Source organism: Nicotiana tomentosiformis, chromosome 12 (genome assembly GCF_000390325.3).
Source record: "Nicotiana tomentosiformis chromosome 12, ASM39032v3, whole genome shotgun sequence".
NCBI classification, from domain to species: domain Eukaryota; kingdom Viridiplantae; phylum Streptophyta; class Magnoliopsida; order Solanales; family Solanaceae; genus Nicotiana; species Nicotiana tomentosiformis.
The window spans coordinates 74,564,805-74,584,685 of NC_090823.1; the positions used below are offsets into that span (position 1 = coordinate 74,564,805).

The following is a 19,881-nucleotide window of genomic DNA, read 5'->3' on the forward strand; positions in this document are numbered from 1 at the left end:
CATGAAAACCTGTGTGATTCGCAAGTAAGGATTAATCGCATCTGGATAAGTATGTTTCTCTTTGTACTTTCCGTAGTGAACATATGTCGGATATACTCGATCAATTGGTAGATTTAATATCTTTGAACTGTCGAACTTTGGTGTATACCTAGACAGCCTTATATCACATAATCAACCCTTAACCGTCTTTAGTTCTAATTGTTGTATTCATTTTAGCCATGAACACCACCTAGTTTCATAAGTGCGTAGATAACTAGCCTTACAAAATTCTCCTTATAGCGGCTTATACTTCACACTTACATAGGTGATTCCTAAACATGTTATCCCGTAGATGCACTATTTGACATACCCCGTATCAAACTTATAAACCATTAAAAAGTTTTAACATTTTATCCTTGTTACTGAACACTGTCTTCATCATGAGAATGGAGCAAAATTTTATTTGACAATGTTGAACCGTCACTAATGACTTTGTTTGATCTCCTTGAACTTAGATCTTGTGATCTCCAATTTTCTAGGTAGAGTTACCGCCACCGTGACTTGTCCTCGGCCATAGTCCCATTCCCTTTGATGACTTCTCAACCGCCTCTCTAGTTAGGCCTTTTGTAGGCGGATCCGATACATTATCTTTTGACTTTACATAGTCAATTGTGATAATTTCACTAGAGAGTAGTTGTCTAACTATATTATATCTTCGTCTTATGTGACAAGACTTCCCGTTATACATAACGCTCTTAGCCCTTCCTATTTCCGCTTGACTGTCGCAATGTATGCATATAGGTGCCAAAGGTTTGAGGGAAATGGAATATCTTCCAAGAAATTCTGGAGCCATTCAGCTTCTTCACCGGCCTTGTCTAAAACTATAAACTCAGACTCCGTTATGGAGCGGGCGATGCATGTCTGTTTGGACGACTTCCAAGCACTACTCCTCTTCCGATGGTAAAAATATATCCGCTTGTGGATTTTGATTATGTTGATCCAGTGATCCAATTTGCATCACTATATCCCTCAATAACCACGTGATAATTATTGTAATGCAGTGCATAGTCTTGGGTATTTTCAAATACCCCAAACTCATTTTATTGCTATCCAATGAGCTCGGTCGGGATTACTTGTATATAGACTAAGATTACTTATCGCACAAGCTATATCGGTCTGTGTACAATTCATTATGTATATCAAACTTCTCAACACTCGAGCATATTCCAATTGAGACTTGCTTTGTCCTTTATTCTTTACAAGAGTATGGTTTAAATCAATAGGTGTTCTTGCAACTTTAAAGTCCAAATATTTGAACTTTTCAAGTACCGTTTTATTATAATGAGATTGAGACAAGTATAGACCTTGAGTAATCTTAAGGATCTTAATTTCCAAAAATAAGTCGGCAACTTCTAAGTCTTTCGTATCAAACTTACTAGTAAGCATGCGCTTAGTAGCATTTATAGTAGCAATGTTGTTACTCATTATCAACATATCATCCACGTATAAACAAACAATGAATACTTGATTCGGAGTATTCTAAATGTAAACACATTTGTCACCCTCATAGATCTTGAAATTATTTGACAACATTGTTTTATCAAATTTTGCATGCCATTATTTTGGTTTTTTTTTAACAAGTCTGCGCACCTTTTTTTCTTTTTCGGGAACCAAGAACCCTTCAGGTTGTTCCCAAATCTTCATTTAAAAAAGTTGTCTTCACATTCATGTGATGGATTTCAAGGCCATACATGGTGGCTAACGCTATTAACACCCAAATAGATGTAATATTTGTTACCGGCGAGTATGTGTCAAAGTAATCAAGACCTTCTTATTGTCTAAATCCTTTAACAACTAATTTTGCCTTATATTTGTCAATAGTACCATCAGCTTTCATTTTCCTTTTGAAAATCCACTTAGAACCCAAAGGTTTATTTCCTGATGGAAGATCAACCAATTCTCAAGTATAATTACTTAATATGGATTTTATCTCACTATTGACTTTCTCTTTCCAATATTGTGCTTCCGAGGAAGACAATGCTTCTTTGAACGTTTGAGGCTCATTTTCCAACAAAAATGTCAGAAAATCTGGTCCAAAAGAAGTATTTGACCTTTGATGTTTACTACGTCTTGGATTTTACTCATTAAAGGTACTTTCCTTTGCTTCTTCCCGAGGTCGGTTAGATTTTTTATTAGACGACTCACATTCCTTTTTATACGGATAAATATTCTTAAAGAGTTCAATATTATCTTATTCGATTACCGTATTAACATGAATATCGGGATTTTCTGATTTATGAACCCGAAAATGATATGTCTTACTATTGTTACATATCCTATGAAAACTCAATCAACGATTTTTGATCCAATATTTACCCTTTTGGGTTTAGGAATTTACACTTTAGCCAAACGTCCCCATACTTCAAATATTTTAAGTTAGGTTTCCTTCCTTTCTATTTTTCATATGGAATGGATTGCGTTTTGCTATTGGAAACTCGATGGAGTATTTGGTTAGCTGTAAGAATAGCTTCTCCCCTACAAGTTCTGAGGTAAACCAGAACTTATTAACAAGGCATTCATCATCTCCTTTAACGTTCTATTCTTTCGTTCCGCAATTTCATTAGATTGTAGTGAGTAGGGGCAATTGTTTGGTGAATAATGCCATATTACACACATATTTCATCAAAAGGAGTTTAATATTCTCCACCCCTATCACTTCTTATCATTTTGATCTTTTTATTTAATTGCGTTTCAACTTTTTTTTGTATTGCTTGAATGCATCAATTATTTCATCTTTACTATTAGGTAAGTAAATATAGCAATATCTAGTATTGTCGTCAATAAAAGTTATGAAATACTTTTTTCCATCGCGAGATGATATTGACTTTATATCGCAAATATCTGTGTTAATTAAGTCTAAAGGATTTGAATTCCTTTCAACTAACTTATAAGGATATTTAACATACTTTGATTCCACACATATTTGACATTTCGAATTATTGCATTTAAACATAGGCAATACTTCCAAATTAATCATTTTTCGCAAAGTTTTGAAGTTGACGTGATCTAAATGTTCATGCCATAAACTATCTGACTCAAGCAAGTAAGAAGAAGATGAAATTTTATTCATATCAATGGCAATTACATTGAGTTTGAAAAGGCCCTCAATAAGATAATATTTTCCTACATACATTTCATTCTTACTAATTACAACCTTGTCGGAAACAAAAATACACTTAAATCCGTTCTTGACTAGAAGTGATGTCGAGACTAAATTCTTCCGCATTTCAGGAACATGAAGGACATTGTTTAGAGTCACAATCTTTCCAGAAGTCATCTTCAAAGCTACTTGCCCCTTCTTTCAATTTTTGTAGTAGCGGAATTTGCCATAAAACTTGTCTCGTCGGGTCCAGCGAGAGCATAAGAAGTAAACAACTCCTTGTTAGCATAAACATGACGAGTTACCCCAGAATCAATCCACCATTCTATAGGATTTCTCACTAGGTTGCATTCAGAAACCATGGCACACAAATCGTCTATTTCTTCATTCTTCTCAATCATGTTTGCTTGGCTTTTCTTTTTGTCCTTCTTTAGTGCACGGCAATTAGCAGCCGTATGCCCAACCTTTCCATAATTATGGCAATTACCTTTGAACTTCTTTTTGCTTGGGTAATTCTTTGGTCCAGACGGCTTCTTTCTCTTTTTGTTCGTTGAAGCTTCCTCTACAATATTTGCTCCCATTATTGTTGAGTTTCCACAAGACTTCTTTTCTGTAGCCTTGTTTTCCCCTCCAATCCTTAGGCGAATAATAAGGTCTTCTAACGTCATCTTTTTGTGCTTATGTTTCAAGTAGTTTTTAAAGTCCTTCCACATTGGAGGTAACTTTTCAATAAATTCCGCAACTTTAAATGCTTTATTTATGATCATACCTACAATCATAAATTTATAATTAATATCTTTAATAAAAATATTGATACGATTTATACCTTCGGCAAGGAAGTCATGAACGATGACTTGCATTTCTTGGACCTGAGTTATGACAGACTTATTGAAAACCATTTTAAAGTCCAAGAACTTTGCGGCGAAAAACTTTTTAGGTCCAGTATCTTCCGTATTGTACTTCTTTTCAAGAGCATTCCACAACTCTTTCGAAGTTTCCATGACGCTATAAACGTTATATAATCCATCTTCCAAACAATTCAAGATATAATTTTTGTACAAGAACTCAGAATGTTTTTATGCCTCTGTGACCACAAACCGCTCATTATCCGGATTTTTTTCTCCCAAGACTGGAACGTCCTCGCTGATAAAGCGCTGAAAACTGAATGTGGTCAGGTAAAAGAATATTTTCTGCTGCCAGCGCTTGAAGTCCACGCCAAAAAAATTTCCGGCCTTTTCTGTCGGTGTCATCGCTGGTGCATACATTGTGCGACTTGAAGATGCAGTAGCCATTGCAGTAGTAGTAGTAGTCCCAACATAAACATTTTATTGTTCCGTACTTGATATCATTTTTTTGTAAAAGAAATTAACACAAATAGAATTAGTATCTCGGTAAAGTTTTTATATCTTCAAACTGAATACAAACAACCAAGTAAAAAATCACAAAGATTTTAATCTCATATTGAGTAGAAAGTCATAAAGACTTTAATCTCAAACTGGAGTAGAAAATTCGAAGATTTTAATCTCCCAAAAGGGAGTAGAAAATCGCTAGGATTTTAGTCTCACAAACCAGAAAGTAAGATGAAAATAGAAATATCTTAAATTCCTTAAGCTTGTTAGTATTCTGTATTCAAAACCAGAAAAATCAGAAGATGTTAGTTTAAAAAAGAAAAATAGAAAATATTTTAGCCCACGAGTTTCTTATGTGTCCTTAAAAAATTTAATCCCCTTACAGTTTTTCAAGATTTCAGATTAATTTCTCCCAGGATAGAATGGAATAACTATTTTGTGATAGACGCACTTCAAATCCCAGAACTTCGGCGAACTCATATGGCAGAGCAAATCACACAAAATGCTTATATTTTGTTTTGAAAATCAATGCAGAAGAAAGAGGGGAGCGTTTTTCAGATTCGGTGGTGAAAAATGAGGCTAAGCCTCTCTATTTATAGCCAATAAGTGCAAAGGTGTTTGTTCGTTTGATAAGGTGTCTCTTCGGTAGAAATTATTTAAATTTTTGTTAAATAAAATGTTTGGTCGCGAATTTGACCGTTGGAAAAATAATGCCGCAAATTTTCAAATTAAATTTTTCGCACATTACATATTAGAAAAGAAAACTTTAAATAAATTTGATCTGGATCCAGAGCCAGAGCTGAGCGAGCGACGATGGTGAGAGGCTTGCTTCCTTATCAACTCTTTAAGAGATAGAAAAAGTGCTTTCATATATAATCACAAGAATTTTCTTCTTCCTATCCAATGATGGACAAAGTTCTTTTGAAAAAGGAACTAATTCAGAATTTTATTTCCCTCCATTTCGTTTCCCACCATTTTCCATTCACATCTCTTTTGATTTAATAATAAAACCCAACAAACCTTTAGTATTTTAAATACAATATAAAATCCATGCAATTGCAAGAAGCCACTTTTATGTTCATTCCAACTTTTAACTTTTCAAACTAGAAACAAATAAATATGCACAGAAAAGAAATGACCTTCAGATCCCAGGAAGAGACAGTGACTAAATATAATTAGCAAAAATCTAAATATTTACCTTTGATACATATATGCACACCAAGATTATGGTGAACTCCTGAACATTCAATATACAAACAAGAACACCAATATTTAAAAATATCCAATCTGGTTCAACATGACCACAATCAATGCACCAGAATACTCTAGGCAATGCGTTAATTGACTGCAGTTGTTGTGAATAATTCTAAAAGGGGGCTCATGATGTGCAAAGATATTCTTGTTAGATGAATGGTCTTCAACTACAGGCGGGTCAAAATTTGAACTTTCAAATGAAATAAAGATTGGACATTTTATTTATTTGGCACCAAATTAAAGGCAACAAAAATGTGTATATTGTTGTAATAGACTAGTTGGCACTCATGATAAGTTGAGGGACTCATATTTCAATATTATAAAGTTAAGTGGTTAAGTGTTAGTTAGTTAGAAGTGGTTGAGTCGGGTGTATAAAAGGATCCACTCACGTGTGTCTCATTTTTCCGTTAATGAGAATTACCATACTCATCTTCTTCACCTCCTCACTTCTCTCCATTTCTTCTCCCTTAATTCCTTTCTCCTAATCAATTGCATGTTAGATTAGTCAGTGAATTCAGCTGATGTTATCATGATATCAGAGCAGCGATCGTGAATTCATTGAGTTTCAAGCAAAATTCAGAAAATTAGAGCTTCGACGAAACTGAGATTTGGTCAGTCATTGCAGGAAACGAGGTCGCCCCACTATATCAAAATCATCCACTATTTCTACAACCCTCAGATGCTCCAGGACTCGTCTTAACACCGATCAAACTCACAGGGCTAGAGAATTACGCACGGTGGAGCATAACGATGAAATTGGCGCTTCGGGGAAAGAGTAAGCTAGGGTTTGTGGACGGAACTTGTGTAAAAATTATGCATTGAGGTGAATTGGTAGAGCAATGAGAAAAATGCAATGGGATCGTCTTGTCATAAATTGGGAGCACTATATCGAGTGAATTGATGTCGAGTATTGTCTACGCCTCAAATGCGAGGAAAGTTTAGAATGACTTCCAGGCGAGGCTTAATCGATCGAATTTAACGAGTATCTATCACCTTTGGACAGCCATAGCAACTTTAAGGCAAGGTACTTACTCTGTCACTAGCTATTTTTTTAAAATGGAGGACTTGTGGGATGAACTTGATATATTAGCACCACTATCTTCATGTGACTGTGAAGAATCTAGACCCTCAGTTGAACATCTGAAATGTCAACGTTTGGTGCAATTCCTTATGGGACTAAATGAAAATTATAGCAACATAAGGAGTAATGTGTTGGCTAAGATACTTGTTGTGACTATTAATGAGGCATATGCAATAGTTACTCAGGAATAAAGTCAAATATCTTTAGGTGTTGTTGATACACATAGGGAACCACTTACTATGCTAGCAGGAAGAGGTCAAGACTTTAGAGCTAAAAGGCTAGGCCTTATTTGTGAGCATTGTGGATATAAAGGGCACCTTAAGAAGAATTGCTTCAAAATAATTGGTTATCCAGCTGACTTCAAAAGTAAAAGGAAGAGCCAGCCTGGACGAGGAAAGGCCTATGCTAATAGTGTGAATGCAAATAGTGAGGAAGGGAAACCAGGAACAATGCATGTGCAAGGAGCTGGGTAGTTCTTCATAGAAAAGCAGTACCAATAGTTAGTCAAACTGCTGTCAAAACCAACCACGACAGTTCTTCACAGAAGAGCGGTACCAACACACCATGTTATATATTGTAAGGACATCCTAAACAATATAAAGAAGGCAGGTTATCAAGGGACACATAGAGTATAGCTGCCTACAGGAAATAAATCACAAATAACTCACATAGGAGAGGCATCCATATTAGGAAATAAGATAGTAACAAATGTCTTATATGTGCCAGATTTTAAATTCAACCTACTCTCAGTATTAAAATTCACAAGGGATCTTTGTTGCTCAGTCACATTCTTTCCTAATTTATGTATATTTCAGGATCTTTACAGTGGCAGGGTGATGGGGATTGGTAGAGAAAATAATGGATTATACTTGCTGAAGGAAAACATAACAGTAGTAGCAGCATGAGTTTTCTTGAAAAAGGTGCATAAATTGAACTTTGGCACTTGAGGCTAGGACATGCTTCACTAAAGTCAATGCAACACATTCCAGAATTGTAGAATAAGATGGATATGCAGGTGCATGAGAATTGCCAAGTGTGACCATTAGCTAGACAATGTAGGTCAAAGTTTTCTCTCAGTAGTACTATTTTTACTAGTAGCTATCAGCTTATTCACTTAGATATTTGGGGACCTCATAGAGTGCCTATACATGATATGAAGCACTATTTTGTTACCATTATAGATCACTATAGTAGGTATACTTAGGTGTGTCTGATTCAATCAAAGTGTGAAGTATTGGTTGAAATAAAAAAAATATTGTAATGATACAAAATCAATTTGGTGTCACTGTGAAAGTGTTAAGATCAGACAATGGTACTGAGTTTTTAAACTCTCAGTGTAATGATTTATTAATATCTCTGGGAATTATACATCAGAGTAGTTGCTCATATACCCCACAACAGAATGGAACAGTTGAAAGAAAACATAGGTATATCCTGTAGATGGCAAGGGCACTGAAGTTTCAAACCTCAATGCTAATAAGATTTTAGGTGACTGTATTAGAACAGCTGCCTATTTGATAAACAAACTGCCTATAGGAGTATTGCAAGGCAAGTGTCCATATGAAATGTTGCATGGTAAAGTAGCAAAAATAGATCACTTAAGGGTATTTGGATGTCTTTGTTTAGCAAGCAACCTGCTTGGAGGTGATAAGTTTGCACCCAGGGCAAGAAATATATTCTTATTGGTTACTCAGAAACACAGAAGGGGTGTAGGTTATATGATTTGGAGAGTAGAAGAGTATTTGTTAGCAGAGATATATCATTCAGAGAACATGTATTTCTTTTCAAAGAAGGCATGCAGGTCACAGAAGATTTCTTTCCAAGTGAGGCACCTCTAGGTATCATAGATGAGCACCTACCGGAACAGATAGTTCATTTTCCTCATGCTGAAGAATAGGCTCCTAATGAGGCAGTGGGAGCATCAGACATGGGAGCCACTCCAATAGAAGTTGAGTTTGAACATCCAGCATCTGGACAGGTTGTGACACCAATAGCCGATTTCAATGGTGTAGACACCACTAAACAGTCTGCAACACCAGTTGAGACACAGGTAGACACAGATCAATCACTTGTGGAAGAGGCCCTTGAAGATGAATTGCATATCAGGAAGTCCAGCAGAGTTTCAAGACCCTCTATTTAGATAAAGGACTATATTACAACATCCAAATCACTGAACAAACCACAGTGCATTTCAAATCATGTTTCCTACACTCATTTGTCAGACAACTACCAAGCCTATTTGGGCATGCTTTCAGCTAAAATTGAACCAAAATCCCTCAAAGAAGCAATGTCACAAGAGATTAAGGCACTTTAAGACAATGCTATTTGGGAGGTGATTGACTTGCCTGTTGGCAAAAAAAAAAGCAATAGGATCTAAATGGATGTTTAAGATAAAATATAAAGCAAATGGGGAGATAAAGAGATATAAAGCTAGACTAGTGGCAAAGGGTTACACTCAACAGGAAGGCTTCAACTATTATGAGACATTCTCGCCTGTGGCCAAAATGGTCACTGTGAGGATAGTCATCAACATTGCAGCATCAAAAGGATGGACTATATTTCAAATGGATGTAAATAATACATTTTTACAAGATTTTATTTATGAAGAAGTTTATATGGACTTGCCTCAAGGTTTTCAGAAACAAGGGGAGCATAAAGTGTGAAAACTACTTAAATCACTATATGGCCTCAAGGCAGTGGAATATTAAGCTGACTGAAGCTTTATTGTAGGGAGGTTACTCTCAGAGTGCTCATGATCGTTCCCTCTTCACCAAGAAGACAGGCTCTCACATTGTCATCATCCTAGTGTATACAGATGATTTGCTTATCACTGGAAACAATGTGGAGCTGATAAAAGAAGCCAAACAGACCCTACACAGTTCCTTTAAGGTGAAAGATTTAGGAGAACTTCGATATTTCCTTGGAATTGAAGTTATGAGATAAAAGTACTACTCACATAGAGGAAGTATGATCTCTAGTTGATCTCAGAAGTTAGACTTGCAGCAGCCAAGCCAACATCCACTCCTATTGAATTAAATCAGAAATTAACCACCGTCGACTATGACAAGCATGTAGGGGTCAAAGGAGATGAATAATTGGAGGATGTTGAGAGTTATCAAAGGCTCATTGGGAAGATACTTTACTTAGCCATCACCAGACCAGATCTTAGCTTTGCAGTCTAGGTACTCAGCCAATTTATGCAGCATCCTAAATAGTCTCATTGGGATGCAGCACTACGTGTAGTAAGATATATTAAAAGTGCTCCAGGCCTTGGAATTTTGTTAAACACGGGTCCTATAAACAATTTGTCTGCCTACTATGACTCAAACTGGGCCTCTTGTCCAAATACCAGGAGGTCAGTCACAGGCTACATCATTAAATTAGGTGATTCCTTGCTTTTCTGGAAATCCAAGAGGCAACAAACTATCAGTCGAAGTTCTGCAGAAGCTAAGTATAGGAGTCTAGTAGCAATTGCTGCAGAGATCACATAGTTTTTAGGGTTGCTAAAGGAGCTTCAAGTTCAGGTTCAGTAGCCAATTCCTTTGCATTGTGACAGTAAGGCTGCCCTGCAGATAGCTGTCAATCCCATCTTCCATGAAAGGACCAAGCATATTGAGATAAATTGTCATTTTATTCGAGATAAGATCAAGAATAGACAGTTGGCACTACAGTACATTTCCACCACCTTGCAATTGGCTGACCTGATGACCAAGGGCCTGGGATCAGCTCAGCATCACTTTCTCTTATCCAAGCTCGGAGTATTCAATGTGTTTCATCCTCCAACTTGAAGGGGAGTATTGTTGTAATAGACTAGCTGGCACTCATGATAAGTTGAGGGACTCATATGTCAATATTAGAAAGTTAAGTGTTAGTTAGTTAGTTAGAGGTGGTTAAGTTGGGTCTGTAAAAAGACCCACTCACGTGTATCTTATTTTTGAGTTAATGAGAATTATTAGACTCATCTTCTTCACCTCCTCACTTCTCTTTATTTCTTCTCCCTTGTTCCTTTCTTCCGATCAATTGCATGTTAGATTAGTTAGTGAATTCAACAGATTTTATCAGTGTAGTAGCTTCTAATTGTTACTTTGTCAAGGGTATGAGAACTCAACAAAGAAGTAATATCTCTCTACCTGGAATAACAGGGAACCTATAAATTTTGATCTCAGAAGTCGAGAACAGTACTCCACTCTGCATATAATGACGGTCTAATGGTTGGCATGAGATTCCAAAATGAAAATGCCACAGCAATTTCAGCTAAATTGAAGATCTGATTGGTCAGCATCAATCTGTATTATTGATGTCAAACAGTTTACAGTGTGATAAATGTCACGACCCAAAAATCACCAGTCAGACGTGATGGCATCTAACTCACTTGCTAGGCAAGCCAAGCATAACAAAAACGGAATAGATAATGGAATTAATGGAAATAGTATAAGTCTAAATTCAAAGGCTATAAATAAACTGCGTCAATAGATAAAATCCTTCCCGGAACTAGAAATTCGAAGTCATGAGCTCTAAAATAGAAGCACAAGTCTAGAAATATAAAATGAAAATACCGTGAGAATAGTGACAACAACAACTGTAATGGAAAGAGACGCCAAAGACTGAGGTCGAAATGCAATTGTACCTCGTCTGTTTGCAACTAACATCAACAATAACAGCGGCTCTCTGCTTGATCCAATCCTTGGATCTGCACAATTAAGTGCAAAGTGTAATGTGAGTACAACCGGCCTCATGTACTCAACAAGTATCATAACTAACATCGGCGAGGTAATAGAGGCAAGAATTATCAATAATACCCGCTAATAATCTACTCAATTCATAAATTTTACAAGTACACAACAACAATATCATCAAATCATAAAACACAGATAAAGTCACCTCGGTGCACAAGAGATAATATGACAAGTCATGTATCGACTAACAATCCAACCTATAGAGCAGATATGTATCTATTATCAAGTCTTGGTGCACATGTAGACATATAGAGAAGATATATACCCTACTCCCACAAATCAAACCAAATATCATATAGAGAATATATACTCAACGAGGTATGTATACATTCCAAATCTAGCATATAGAGAAGATATGCGAATAAAATATGTATATATCCAAGAAAATTGCAAGTAGAGAAAAAAAGCAATAACTGAACACTGATCAATTTTTTCTCATACCGTGTGTACACCATCAAGAGAGAAACATTAGAGGGTGACCCTAGGGGATGGATCCTTATCCACATACTGCACGGATAAATCACGTAACATATATAACAACCGCACAGACAACTCGCATGCTATCATAACTCAGAATCATACGGACCACTCACGTGCTATCAACCCAGTCCATATCATACAAAAAGCATATACAATAATACATGTACATGAACAATGGATATCAAATTACATACCCATGGGCTGATATAAGTGACATGCTAAGATGTAGGCATGTTCAAAGTGTACTACCATAGTTCAAATTAGGCGATTACGCCACATAAATAGCTATTAACACACTTGATCAGTAGATCAACCAATAAATAACCTCTAACATGATTTAATTATCTCACAAAGGGATTACAAACATAAGAAACATGATAGCATGAAGCTTAGAAATTAATTCAAGGCATATCATAGTCTAATTGCTATTCCGAGCATGGATAAAACCCCAATGCACGCACATGGGCTCAACTCGCTCACATGTACGCCACCCATAGCGCATAGCCAACACTAATAACTCAGGCAACTGGTGTCTCAACCAAGTTTAGATAAGATACTAACCTCAAGCAAGCCAATCAATATTATAGAAATCTCTTTCCCCGCGAATCAACCTCCAAATGGCTCGAATCTAGCCAAAAATAATTTAATAACATCAATAAAAACCATAGGAAACAACTCCAAACAATAAAGCTTGATCTTTAACTAATATACAAAGTCAACCCAAAAGGTCAACCCCATGTTCGCAACCTAAAATCCGACAAAACTCAAAATTCCCGAATACTCATTCTAATACGAGTCCAAATAAATGTGTTTCATCCAAAGCCGACCTTAAATCGACCCCTAAATCACCAATTTTTACTCTCCAAAAACCATAGCAAAAACCTCCAAATTTCTCTTTTAAATCACATAGTCTAGGTGTAATCATGGAAAATAAGATCTAACATTAAAATCAAGTAGAGTTTACTTACCTTCAATTTGTAGTGAAAAAACCTTCAAAAATTGCCCATAACCGACCTCCACAACTCCGAAGAATAAAATATAACCAAACCCTCAAATTAAATATTCTGTCCAGTGATTGCAACATTTGCGGACAAAAAACACCGCTTCTGTGGCTCTGCGAGTTCACTTATAATCTGTTTGGCCAAGCTTCTCTAAGTTGAAAAGAACTTTTTTTTTAAAAGAAGTGTTTTTTTTCAAAGTTGAGTGTTTGGCCAAGCTTTTAGGAGAAAAAAGTATTTTTGAGTAGAAGCGGAAGTAGTTTTGGAGAAGCAAAAAAAAGTAGCTTCTTCCCAAAAGCATTTTTTTGAGAAGCACTTTTGAGAAAAATACACATAGAAGCACTTTTTAAAAGCTTGGCCAAACACTAATTGCTACTTAGAAGTTCTTTTCAAATTAATTAGTCAAAAACAAATTGTTTCTCACCAAAGGTGCTTTAAAAAAGTAATTTTGAAAAAAAAATACTTCTCAAAATAAGTTGATTTTTTCAGCTTGGCCAAACAGGCTATTATTCTCCGGGATTTTTAACTTTCTATACTATATATGAAACTTTATTACCCTCCCTAATCAAGTTTTAACTTAATTACATGGTCATATATAATTTACCAATTATATACAAATTAGTTTTAAATGAGTATCTCTTTATATTAGGAATTGAATAAGGAATCAGTTATTTTCCATCTTTGTTCTCTCTCTCTCTCCTGCGCTCTCTCTCGCTCTCGCTCTCGCTCTCTCTCTCTGTCTCTCTCTCTCTCTCTCTCTCTCTCTCTCTCTCTCTCTCTCTCTCTCTCTCTCTCTCTCTCCGTGTCTCTATCTCTCATTTTCTGTTCTTTCTCCAATTATTCTTCCTCTGATGTTCTCTATTTTTTATCCTTTCATGATGTATATATTTTTAATGGAATTCATCAATGGATTTCAATCGTTTTACTATAGAGTTTTAACTTAGTAATTTCAATTCATGTTGCACAATTGGTGTTCAAATTGAAATTGTCAATCAATAAATTTTGAAGGTGTTTGACTCTCCACCATTGACAACCATTAAAAGGCTTTAAAGCTTTGAATTCGAATTTGAATTTTCAAAAATCATTATTTGTTTGGACTGGGTGTTGTTGCAAACAATTGAGAATATTGGTTGGAGTTTATATCTCAATTTTGAGGGTGTTTGGTGAAGATTAGACTTCATTTTGGCTGAATTTCAGATTTAAAGAAGAAAAAGAAAAAGAAGGAGAAGAAGAAGAAGAAGACATGACATGCAATATACTTACGAAATTGTAGTAAAGTTGTATTATATATATATATATATATATATATATATATATATATATATATATATATATATATATATATTTGAATGTTGTATGAAAGTTGAAAAATAGTTGTAAAATGTATGAATTGTTGTATAAAATTTGTATTTAAGTTATCAATACTATCTTTTTACATAAAGTTGTTGATATATATCAAAATTATATTAAGAGAGAAAGTTTTGATAAGGAATTTTAGAGAGGAAGAAGCACACACCACATACAAAATATATACAAATGACATATTATATAAAATTTGTATGAAAATTATATTTAAGTTGTATGATGTTGTAGTTATATTTAACTTGTATAAATAATATGTGAAAGTTGTAGAAAAGTTATAAATAAGTTGTATACTATATAATTAGTTGTATGAAATTTATTTTTACTGTGTATATTGTTGTAGATATTCAAATTCCCATTAAATTTGTACGAAATTTATTTTTAATTTGTATGTTGATGTACCATACATTGTTCTTTTCTCAGTTGATTTATTAAGGGAAAAAAGTAGAGAATGAATTCCAAATCGACTCATGTACTTTTAGATGAAGATTGTGATGGTGTCAATGGCAGTGGAGAACTCTTTTCTCAAAACAAAAAAAAAAAGAGTGTCAAGTCGAACCTTTTGGTTGGTTATAAGCTAAAGAAATTTGCAATATATTGCCTAGAAAATAGTAAAGACTTGGTCGTTGCATATCAGTGAGCAGTTGAATTATGTAAAAATTCCCAGGAAAGAAGGAAAACGAGAGAAAAAGAATCAAAAGATCCTCATCAATTCTATCTACGAAAGCGAAAAAGAACAGTAAATTTCTATCAGAAGATCATACACTGTTCTTTCCCCTTAAAACAGTGTATGGCGATGACAATTAAGGAACCAAATTCTTGTAAAATTTATAGAACCAAGTTTTGTTAAAAGCAATTAAGGCGGCATAAAGTTTTTGATATTTCCTTATCGCTCTAAAAAAGATTTTTCCTTAATTTTACAAGCAATTAAGGGGGAAGAAAAATAAGGAAAGAGGAAAGGAGGGGAAAAAAGGGTGTAACTGAATCCCCTAATTTAAGACACTAATAATGGATTATATATAATTTGTAAGTAATCCTTGTCTAAGACGGGTAATATATAAAACTAGGACAATTTTGATAAATAAGTGTCAAATGTGGTAGAGAAAGGAAAAAAATCTTATTCTACATCTGCGGTCCATCGTTATAATAATAGTACTATAAATTTTGCTAGTCAGTCCTATTATGAAAATAATTATATTGTGGATGTTCATTTATTACTCCACTATAGATAATATTCCTGAAAAAGATTATCCATTTAGTACTCTGTTGAAGTTTATCTATAAGCAGCTGATACAGGCAGGTTGCAAGCAGTTCAATGAAATAATTTGCAACAGCTTCTTATTAAACAGGCAGGTTGCAAGCAGCTCATGCAGACAACTTACAAGTAGCTAAAGAAAAGCTTTGCAGCTGCTTCCTGAAAAGCCTCGCAACTGCTTCCTTTCTTCTATAAATAGAGGAGTTTTCAGTTCATTATGTACATAAGTTTGAAGTTTGAATAATATATCAGTTTCTCTCTATACTTGTCTTTACTTTACAGTTTTTATTTTATAACACGTTATCAGCACGAGACTCTGCCATCTCGAGAAACTACTTTGAAAGTATCAGAGGTACGAACTTTCTTTTTTAAATAATGTCAAATCTTTCTAAACTTGAGTTTGTAGCCCTAGATATATCGGGCAAAAGCTACATGTCGTGGGTGCTTGATGCCGAAATTCATCTTGATGCGATGGGTCTGGCAGACACCATCAAAGATAAAAATCAGGCATCAAACCAAGACCGTGCCAAAGAAATGATATTCCTACGCCATCACCTTGATGAGGGCCTGAAAATGGAATATATTACTGTTAAAGATCCAGTCATACTGTGAAATAATTTGAAAGATAGGTATGACCACCTGAAGATGGTCGTTCTTCCACAGGCACGTTATGATTGGACTCATCTAAGGATACAAGATTTTAAATCTATCAGTGAGTATAATTCTGCTATGTTCAGAATTATTTCCCAATTGAAATTATGTGGTGATAATATTACTGATCATGATATGTTGGAGAAAACTTTCACCACTTTTCATGCCTCGAATATGCTCCTGCAGCAGCAAAATCGAAAGATGGGATTTAAAAAGTATTCTGAACTTATCTCACATCTTCTTGTAGCCGAGCAACATAATGGGCTATTAATGAAAAACTATGAAAGCCGACCTACTGGTTCTTGTCCATTCCCTTAAGTGAATGAGACGAACTTCTACCAAGCTAAGCGTGGAAGAGGACGTGGCCCCAGTCGTGGTCATGGCCGTGGTCGGGGAGGAAACTCTAATCGTGGTAATAACAATGCACCAAAGAGCCCTCCTCACCACCAGCAGTAGAAAAGGAAGGAACAAAAGCATGAAGCGGTGCAAGAAGCAAAGTCGGAAAATGTATGCTATAGATGTGGAGGAAAAGGGCACTGGTAACGTACATGTCGTATGCCAGAGCACCTGGTTGAGCTGTATCAAGCCTCCCTGAAGAAGACAGAGAAAAATGCTGAAGCAAATTTTATTTCTGAAGATAATTTAAACTTCATACATTTGGATGTAGCTGATTATTTTGCACTCCCAGAAGGAGAAACAAGTCATGTAATCGGTAGTGTATCTGTAGAAATGTAAATATTTTAATTTTTATTGTTTGTAGTAGATAGTATGGTTATGTAATTATTGTACATAAATAAAAGTTATGCTTTGATAATAATATTTACTATCATATTTATTTTGTTTATGTCATTTTGAAGAATATGGATAATCCTTAAATTATGTTTGGATCAAAGACCAATCACGAAGATATTTGTATAATTGATAGTGGAACAACTTATGCCATATTCAAAGATCAGAAATACTTTTCTTATTTGCATAAGTAAAAAGTAAATGTTTCTACAATTTCTGGTAATATAAGTTTGATTGAAGGCTCCGGAAGAGCTATTGTATTTCTGTCTAAGGGAACAAAACTTATTATAGACAATGCATTATTTTCCTCCAAATCCCAAAGAAACTTGTTGAGTTTTATAGATATCCGCCGAAGTGGGTATCATGTTGAGACAATAGATGAAATGAACGTGGAATATCTTTGTATTACAAAGAATATTTCTGGCCAGAAATGCATTGTAGAAAAGTTACCAACTTTATCTTTTGTCTTATACTATTCAAAGATTAGTACAGTTGAAGCACACTCTATCGTAAACCAGAAGTTTACTGATTCAAATACTTTTATGCTTTGGCATGGCCGTTTGGGCCATCCTGGATCAATAATGATGAAACGAATTACTGAAAATTCGAGTGGGCATCCATTAAAGAACCTGAAGATTCTTACAAATGATGAATTTTCTTGTGATGCTTGTTATCAAGGCAAAATGATCACTAGACCATCACCAATGAAGGTTGGCATTGAGTCCCCTACCTTTTTAGAACGTATACATGGGGATATATGTGGACCTATTCACCCACCAAGTGGGCTGTTTAGATATTTTATGGTCCTAATAGACGCATCTTCAAGATGGTCTCATGTTTGCCTACTATTATCTCGCAACCTGGCGTTTGCAAAGTTATTAGCCCAAATAATTCGATTAAGAGCACAATTCCCAGATTATCCTATAAAGACTATTCGCCTTGATAATGCTGGAGAATTCTCATCTCAAGCTTTTGATAATTACTGTCTATCGGTTGGAATAAAATTTGAACATCCTATAGCTTATGTTCATACTCAAAATGGCCTTGCATAGTCATTTATTAAAAGGCTGCAATTGATAGCAAGACCACTACTTATGAAAACAAAATTGCCCACTACTGTTTGGGGCCATGCTATCTTGCACGCAGCATCACTTATCCGTCTCAGACCAACATATTATAATAAATATTCTCCGTCATAATTAGTTTTTGGTCATGAACCAAATATTGCCCATCTACGAATTTTTAGATGTGCTGTATATGTGCCAGTAGCACCACCACAACACAGTAAGATGGGCCTCCAAAGAAGGTTAGGAATATATATTGGGTTTGAATCACCCTCTATTATTCGCTATCTTGAACCATTGACGAGAGATTTATTTACTGCTCGATTTGCAGATTGTCGATTTGATAAAACAAATTTCCCATAATTAGGGGGAGAGAAAAAGGAAATCAAAAGAGAAATTGTGTGAAAAGTTTCATCATTATCTCATTTTGATCCACGTACCCCTATATGTAATCAGGAGGTCCAGAAGATCATCCATTTACAAAATATAGCAAATCAAATGCCAGACGCGTTTACTGATTTGAAGAGGATAACTAAGTCACATATCCCTGCAGAGAATGTGCCTATACGAATTGATGTCCCAGCAGGATCATCTACTAGCATAAGAACTGTGAACCTAAAGCACACCTTAAGCGTGGTAGGCCTTTGGGTTCTAAGGATCGAAACCGTAGAAAAAGAAAATCGACAAATGATCAAAATGATATTATGAAGGGATCTCCTGAAGAGACCCAAGATCTTATTAGTTCTGAGATTCCTGAAGAAATCAATGAACCCGAGACTCAAGTGAGTGAGAAATTTTTAATAAGTTCTACTGGTGATGAAATTAATTTAAATCGATCTGAAATAGTGGTGGATAATATTTTTGCATATAATGTTGCACTTAACATTATGCAAGATAGTGAGGATTGTGAACCCCGATCTGTCGAAGAATGTCAACAAAGATCTGATTGGCCAAAATAGCAAGGGACAATACAATCAGAATTGAACGCACTTGCTAAAAGAGAGGTCTTTGGACCAGTAGTCCAAACACCTGTTGGTGTAAAACTAGTTGGTCATAAATGGATTTTTGCGCGAAAAAGGAATGACCAAAATGAAGTTGAAAGATACAAGGCTCGCCTTGTCGCACAAGGATTCTCACAACGACCTGGAGTCGATTATGAAGAAACATATTAACAAGTTATGGATGCCATAATATTTCGGTATCTCATCAGTTTAGCCTTACGTGAAAGACTTGAAATACATATGATGGATGTGGTTACAGCTTATCTGTACGGGTCACTTGATAATGAGATTTACATGAAAATCTCTAAAAGATTTAAAATGCCTGAAGCATATTCGAAATCTCGGAAAATGTATTCAATTAGATTACAAAGATCTTTGTACGGTTTAAAGCAATCTGGGCGCATGTGGTATAATCGCCTTGGTGAATATTTACTGAAAGAGGGTTACATAAATGATATTATTTGTCCATATATTTTTATAAAGAAAATGACATCAGAATTTGTTATACTTGCTGTTTATGTTGATGATATAAATCTTGTTGGAACTCCAAAAGAGATCCAAAAGACAATTGAATATCTTAAGAAAGAATTTGAGATGAAAGATCTTGGAAAAACAAAACTTTGTCTTGGATTGCAAATTGAACATTTAGCAAACGGGATCTTTATGCATCAATCTGTATATACAGAAAGGGTCTTAAAATGCTTTTACATGGACAAAGCGCA

The 19,881-nt window shown here is 35.2% G+C and overlaps 1 protein-coding gene across 1 annotated transcript; it reads right to left on the bottom strand.

The window, feature by feature from the left end:
* Window positions 1-3,324: 3,324 nt before the first annotated feature.
* On the bottom strand, window positions 3,325-4,431 carry LOC104102650 (uncharacterized). Its single transcript, XM_009610422.1, has 3 exons — window positions 4,238-4,431; window positions 3,966-4,144; window positions 3,325-3,908 (listed from the first exon to the last, which is right to left on the bottom strand). The coding sequence occupies exons 1-3, from the start codon at window positions 4,429-4,431 to the stop codon at window positions 3,325-3,327; spliced, it is 957 nt and encodes a 318-aa protein (XP_009608717.1).
* Between the last annotated feature and the right edge of the window lie 15,450 nt (window positions 4,432-19,881).

What these genes read in the sequence shown, in the direction of transcription:
- LOC104102650 (XM_009610422.1), bottom strand. Translation starts at nt 4,431, where the DNA reads ATGGCTACTGCATCTTCAAGTCGCACAATGTATGCACCAGCGATGACA. An exon ending in AAAAATCCGGATAATGAGCG is followed by an intron (nt 4,145 to 4,237) that starts GTTTGTGGTCAC and finishes TAACGTTTATAG; the next exon opens with CGTCATGGAAACTTCGAAAG. An exon ending in TCATGACTTCCTTGCCGAAG is followed by an intron (nt 3,909 to 3,965) that starts GTATAAATCGTA and finishes TTATGATTGTAG; the next exon opens with GTATGATCATAAATAAAGCA.